The sequence below is a fragment of the Manacus vitellinus genome, unplaced genomic scaffold (genome assembly GCF_001715985.3).
Source record: "Manacus vitellinus isolate BGI_N305 unplaced genomic scaffold, ASM171598v3 scaffold_16_pilon, whole genome shotgun sequence".
NCBI classification, from domain to species: Eukaryota; Metazoa; Chordata; class Aves; order Passeriformes; family Pipridae; genus Manacus; species Manacus vitellinus.
In genome coordinates this window covers 60975-68350 of record NW_021939189.1, presented here as the reverse complement: position 1 = coordinate 68350, position 7376 = coordinate 60975, and the positions used below count along the sequence as shown (strand labels likewise).

Below are 7376 nucleotides of genomic sequence, written 5' to 3'. Positions count from 1 at the left end.
GTGGAACTTTCTTGGACTCTACAGGTCCTTCAAGAGAAACTGTACCTGGTGCATGGGGACAAGTGCACTGTTTTCCAGTTCAAGAAGCCTTTTTACCAGTACAGAACTTGCCCATATTCCACTATCATGACGGGGGAAGGAGAGGATTTTATCATGAGCATGCAGAGTGGGGAGCTTGCTAACTTGCCTCTAAGGAGTAAGGACTCCTCTGCTATTCCAGCAGCCTGTTGGTGTGTCCTAGCATCGCATTGTGAGTATCAGCAGAACTGGGCAGGATTTGGGTTAGAGTCACTTGCTCTCAGTCTTCCCTGGGGAATCCTGCAGATAGTGTGCATCCCAGGCAAGCTGTGGGCCATTTGAAGTGAGGTCAGGATGCAAAAGCAGAGTCTGGAAGCAATACCCATTTTGAAAGCCAGACTTCCTTTTTTCCTGCCTGGCTTGTCTGGTGCACTGGAAATGTGGGATGGGTTCACTCTGCATTCTCTTGCCCCAACTGTGCAGCTGGTCCCTTGCATTTTCTCCAGAGTTTCATGCCAAGTTCCCTGCTGCATATATGGGCGGGTCAGGGCTGTGGGAGTGATCTGGGCTGGCACTGAGCACAGTTGTGAACTAGCACTGGGGGATTGTGTGTTGGGATATTTGTATGTATGTATTCCTGCTGTTTCTTTCTTTTAAGATCAGGTCAGTAACTTGTCTCATTTGACCACCATAATTCTGATCTGATGCTGGGAGCCAAAAGGCAACTTTTCCTGTTGGCAATCCATAGCCTAACATGCAACCACATACAAAAAAGTCTCACGAAGTATATGAGAGATAGGATATGAGAGACACATACAAGTATGTGTCTTTAACATGTATATACATATATACATATATGCACATACACACACACGTTTTTTCCCCCCAATATATATGTTAAATGTATACACCTACTCACTTAAGATAGCTCCTTCTGGATTCTGGGCATTCTGACCCTGTAGAAACAGAACTGGGTCATTAGAGAAGACAGAGAAAATTACAGGTATCTAAATGTTATTCCAGACATAGAAGGTAAGAGCTAATCTTATTCAGAATTAATGGGCCCTAAAGGGAAAGGTCATGATTGGCTGTACATGATAGAAACACAAAAAATAAAATAATTATTAATAATGATGAGCTGGATCATCAGAATGATGGATGCTAAGATGCGGAGTGGCATTAGACCTATGTTATTCCAGCTGTCAGCTTCATGTGCGCTGAAGAAAGAGTAAGAAATAGATTGAAATTCTTAATGCTAAATGGGACCTAGGGCAGATCCTACTCAATCTTCAGACTTTGCTTTGCCAGAAATGAGGATACATGTGAACAATTATTCAGTGGACATTTGTATGAATATGCTATTATTTCACAATCTTTTTTTGGACTACAAGACTCTAGAACTTTGGAAAGGTAGGTATGATAACTGTATATACAATCCTGTTTCAAGGAAGATTTGAAGAGGTTAAGAGATTCCTTATGTTTCAGTGGAGGCCTGCAGGTAGGGTATCTTTAAGTGACTATAGAATCAGATTCAGAGTCTTCAGATGTTGTAAACATGCTTTTTTTCAGCACCATTCACAAAACTAATTTTTCTCATAAAGGAAGTGGCCAATAAATACAAAAGACAATAAATCAAAAGAACAGGACTGAAGGACTGAAGGACAAAGGACTGAATTTTGGCACTCTTTTCCCTTATGAAGCTTAGTGATTAGTCACTAAGACCAAGAACTTCCAAAGAATTTTTTTTAATAGAATTGATTGCTCCATTTCAAAACTAGATAAAAATAGGTACCTCTGTAATATTATTTGTAAGGCCATCTGGCTAGTGCTTATTCAACATTAAGGAAAAAAAAGAAACAGGAGAGGCGATAAATTAAAGACATAGAAACACAAATCCTAACAGAAACCAGTTAAAGGCAATAACAAAAGACCAGAAATCTTAAGTCAGGCAAGCTATTATGGGAACCATTAAATATAATCTTGAAGAGGTTCAGCCAGATTCTTTGATGATGTGCAATAATCATGTTTTATTTTTCTTATCAGAATGAGTCTTACAGGAAAGAGTAAATTTATGAGATTTTTTCGAGGGAAGATTGTGGGACTGCACAAAAATGTTATGACATTTTTAGGGGGAACAAAGCCAGTCCTGCACTCCATAGTCTACATATAAACATTATTTTAAATGTCTTCTCATTGCATAACTGCGAAGTGGCCACATGTGAAGTAATGCAAATGTTAATAATTAGACCTATTGTTTCACTATAAAACCTTTTGTTTTGTAATTTATGTCTGGCATTCACCGATTTAGTTATTTCTGTAACTGTTGAAGTGTGTCTTCCTTTCATACAGACTCTTTAAATATCACAGAATCAGTTAGGTTGGAAAAGACCTAATCATCGAGTCCAATATGACTGAACGCCACTTTGTCAATTAGACCATGGTACTAAGTGCCATATCCAGTCTTTCTTTAAATACTTCCAGGAACGGTGACTTCACCACCTCCCTGGGCAGCCCATTTCAATATCTAATCACTTTTCTGTGAAGAAATTCCTTCTAATGCCCAACTTAAACCTCCCCTGGCACAGCTTAAGACTATGTCCTCCTGTCCTATTGCTAGTTGTCTATGTATATATAGTAAATATACTTTTTGATGGGCTCACAGAATCATTGAGGTTGGAAGTGACCTCTGGAAGTCTCTAGTCCAACGCTGCTTCCTCAGCTCAGGGTGAACTTGAGCGGGTTGTCCAGGACCATGCCTAGTTAGGTTTGAAGTACGTCCAAGGGCAGAGACTCCACAACTTCTCTGGGCAACTTGTTCCAGTGTTTGATCACCTTCAGGATACAAGTATTTCTTCTTATGTTTATTTGGGACTTTCATATTTTTCAGTCCATTGCCCATTGCTTCTTGTCATGTCATCTCTCAGGCTCTCCTCATATGTCAGATGCTCCAAGCTCGTCATCAGTTGCTCTGTGTTTCACTGTTCAATTTTCTCCATGTCTTCCTTGTACTGGGGAGGCTGGAACTGAATCCAGTACTGGGAAGAAGGGAACGATCAACTCCCTTACCTGTTGGTGATGCTTTTCCTAATAGAGGCTATTTGTCTACCACATTATTTAAGTTGTGCTTAAGTAGTAAACTTATGCCCTGGCAGTGAAATTCATGGGGCCAATTAAAACAGACACATGGTGGCTGGCATCTTCAGTGCTCTGACTCTTGAACAAGAACCAGGCAAAGCAACAGTAATACATGTTGAAGGGAAGGAAACTTTCAGGGCATGAGTCTCTCCCATGGCAGTGCTGCTGAACGTTGCTGTTGTTTTGGGGCACCCTGCTTAAACTTGTGGCTGACATTTCAGGTGAGTTACCATGGTTTGGTCAGCAAAGCTGTTTAGATGAAAGAGCAGAGCTGCATCCAGCAAGGTCAGATTTTACTGCCGAGAAGGGTGATGCAGCTGGGGAGCCTGGCAGGAGCAGAGCGCCTAGAAAAGCCTGTATCAGCAGCGTGTGGAAGGCAGACAGACTGTCGACGCTGAGCTGATCTGGCTGCACTGCACACAGTGGGGCTGGCATGGCCGAGCTGTGTGTAAGGAGGCTGGAAAGGCTGACAGGGTAAGATGTGGGTCGTGGCTAGGTTGACACGGGCTGTGTTCCGCAGAGTTTAGGTCAGAGCTTAGCTGGGTGTTACGAATGGGGCTGACGGGAAGGCTCAGGGCCAGGGCGGTGGCCCTGTGAGAGAGACTCCGGGGAGAGGCAGGGTGGGCAGGCCGGGGTCCGTCGGGGCCGACTGGCAGGGCAAGGCAAATCGTCGCTTTGCTCCAGCAGCGGACGAAGGTGGCGGAGGCGACCAGGGCGCGACCGGGTCGGGAAGACGGAGAGAGCGCGGAGCGGCAAGCTCCGCCCCCGCCACACCGGTGCGGCAGGAAGAGGACAGCCGCGCCCAGCTCGCGCCAGCCTCGGCCCAGCGCAGCACCATGGCGGCGGAGGAGGTGGACGGGCTGGCCGTGTCCCGGCCCCACTATGGCTGTGAGTACCGGGGCGCCCGGAGTCCGGGAATCCGCGTGGCCGCCAAGCGACGCCGAGCCCACGTTGCCCGCACCTTCCAGGGTCCCACGCTGGGAGGGGAGGCTGGGACGCCGCAGGCACGGGGGGAGCCGCGGGGCCCGGGCTCCGGGACTGTCCCGCGGGCGCGATGCGCCCCACCGGCTCTCCTCGCGGGCCCCGGAGGTGGGCGCCTTGTGGCGCGGGAGCTCGTCCAAGTTCGACGGCCCTCCCGGATGCTAGAGATGAACTCTGGGAGAAGGCGGTGGGTGGACAGCGCAGGGGCGTCCTACGGCTGTCCCGCCGTCGTCTGCCGCGGGCGGGCCCCGAGCCTCGCCCAAGATGTCCGCCGCGGGCGGGGAGGGGGCGGCCCTGCCTTCTGCCTTCCCGCCGATTTCGGCGACCACACCCGAGTTGCCGGGCGAAACACCGCTGCTATCCGACACCTCCACCACCTTGTCATAGGCTTGCTGTGGGAGAGGGAGGCTTTGGCTCTTGCCGTCCGAGACGAGGGCTCACCGGTGTTACGGTACCGCGTCAAAGCGGCAGTCGATCCGACCGTGCGGTGCCGCCCGAAGCCGGGGCGGGCAGGGAGGGCCGGTTTAAAGAAGGCAGGATGTAGTCTGAGGGTTTGGGAGAGGAGGGAACTTTTCCCTACTGTCAGGCATTGCCCTGTGCATTGTGACACTTTTCAGCTCACGTGACTTTGGGTAGGTTGGAGTAATCAGAATGATGCTTTTGCGGTACTCCGTACTGGTTTCCAAAGCCCCTTTGCACTTTGAACCACGATCTTGTTTGATCCCAAGTGCTGTAGTTGATACCTCATCACTTGCATGTAGTTCACAGAATCACAGGATGATTTGGATTGGAAGGGACCTTAAAGATCATCTTGTTCCACTCCCTGCCCTGGGCAGGGACACCTTCCACTAGCCCAGGTTGCTCCAAGCCCCATCTGACCTGGCCTTGGACACTTCTGGGGGTGAGGCAGCCACAGCTTCTCTGGGCAACCTGTGCCAGGGCCTCACCATCTTCTTGGTTAAAGAATTCCTTCCTAACATGTAATCTGAATCCCTCCACTTTTAGTTTAAAACTGTTCCCCTTTGTCCTATCACTATCTGCCTGTGTAAAAAGCCTTTCTCCCTCCTTTTTTATAAGCCCTCTTTTAAGTAGCGAAAGGCTGCAATGAGGTATCCACGGAGCCTTCTCTTCTCCAGGCTGAACAACTCCAGCTCTCTCAGCCTGTCTTTGTGGGAGAGGTGCTCCAGCCCCCTGAGCATCTTCATTGCCCTGCTCTTGACCTGGTGTAACAGGTGTTGTGCTGAGGACCCCAGAGCTGGACACAGTTCTCCTGGTGGGGTCTCAATAAGTGCACAGTAGATAGTTGTTGAAAGCATTTTAGGTATAAGCTAACCTTTAATTAATGACAGTATGAGACATTTCCCATTTGTCCAGTTGGCCCATAGAACCTAAGAAGTTGTGTGCTTGATTTTTTTTTTTTTTTAACGTGAGACATATTTAGCTGTAAGTATGGGAAGAGTACACTTTTTCACTGAGGCTTTAAACACACAGAATCTGAAAGATTTAGGCATATACCCCTATGTAGGTCCTCAGCTTGATCCAAAGATGACATGCCAGGTTGTGGATCTGAAGGATTCCTTTCCAGATGAGGACTATGAGTAGCATTTCCGTCTTCTTTTAGAGGTGGACTATGAAGATACAGAAGGGATTATATAATGTGAATATATATTTTTGTCCTTCCTTAGTCTTTTGCTGTCAAAATCAGAGGACAGATGGGACATGTGGTCACTGATGTGCCTTTGAGGAAGACAAAGGCAAAGCTAGAAGAAAATAAGAGAATGAAGGATCATTTCTAAGAAATTGGAAGATGGAAGCAGTCAAATTGTGAAATCAGAAAGAAGGAAGATGACAAATTTATGTGACGAGGATAAGGAAACAGGGTTTCTTCTGATACTAGTAAAGAACAGATCATCAGATTCTTAATTCTTCTGAATTAGAGAAAAAAATGGATGAGTTTCTGTGGGAGAGGTTGGATCTGATTTTTTTATATGCCCGTTCAATTATATTCAATCTTCAACCACCTGAGAAATATGTTTTATCTATTTGCAGCTGTCTTGGATAATGAGAGATTAACAGCAGAGGAAATGGATGAAAGACGACGCCAGAATGTAGCCTATGAATACCTCTGTCATCTGGAGGAAGCAAAGAGGTAAGAATAAGTGGTTTTGAAACTGCTGGTGCTTTAAAAGAAGTTGTGACATTTGCTAAAGGGAATAATTTGGATGCATCTTACCTCTTGTCTCTGTTTCTTAGTGGTTATATAGTTGCAATAAAAAAAAACAACCGACCAAAACCAGAGAACCCCTCCTACCCCCCCCCCAAAAAAACCCCTAACCCCTAATGCGTTTGTCTGACATGTTCCTGAAGACTTTGTGACAAGAACTCTGTTGCTCTATTGCTCCAGTTTTCCAAGCACTGGATGGGTTCTCCCTGTTGTCTAACTTGTATCTTAGTGCAATATCATCTCCTTGCTTAGCACTGGACATCAAAAACACTTATTCCCTTCCTCTTAACTGCAACCTCTTTGAAACTAAATTGTAACAGTGTATTTCCCTTGCACTTATCTTCTCTTAGACTGACAACACAATTCTTGTGTATTTCTCTGTGTCTTTTTTAATAAGTCTGTAGTACTTTTCCCTGGATTGCTCTGACTTCTCTCCATGCACTCTCTGTGTCTTTCTGGAAGTGCACTTCCAAAACAGAAAACTTTTCCTACAGGGTCTTAGCATGCATACTTTTAAAGAGTGCAGGGATTATTTTGTGTACCCCAGTAGATTTGCTAGTATTGTACACTGTTGCATGGCACTTGTGTTTTCATGATATTAAGATGTAATACAGTTTTGCTGAGTTGCCACCTTTTGTTGTAGTCGTGCTGGTGGAATTTTTTCCTCATCTTGTGTTTATATGGTCTATCATGTTTTCCTGAGTGTGTTACCCTTCACTTGATCCTGCTGAGTTGGATCTTTCCTGATCTTTGTTTAAAATATTGAAAGAACTTTGATCTTACTCCTGTCTTCCAGCATGTGTGTAGCTTTCGTGTCAAATCCATGTTTAATAAGCATGTAAGCCTGCTGCGTACCTTTATTCAGAGACTTAATCGAAAGTATGATCAGAACACAGTCAATGCTGTATATCTGCTGTTAAAGGAAAAAGAACTGATATTAAAAATGAGTGCTTGAAGTCTTACTGTTGGTATTTTTAAAAATCTTCTGCTAACATTAAATGATATATGCTGTACATGG

The 7376-nt window shown here is 45.6% G+C and overlaps 1 protein-coding gene across 1 annotated transcript in view; it reads left to right on the top strand.

The window, feature by feature from the left end:
• Window positions 1-3941: 3941 nt before the first annotated feature.
• The window catches only part of IQGAP1 (IQ motif containing GTPase activating protein 1), a 53843-nt gene continuing 50408 nt past the window's right edge, over window positions 3942-7376 (top strand). Inside the window, exons 1-2 of the mRNA XM_018069559.2 lie at window positions 3942-4041; window positions 6184-6283. Of these exons, the coding sequence (XP_017925048.1) occupies window positions 3990-4041; window positions 6184-6283 (152 nt within the window). The 5' untranslated portion in view covers window positions 3942-3989. The remainder of the gene's footprint in view (window positions 4042-6183; window positions 6284-7376) is intronic.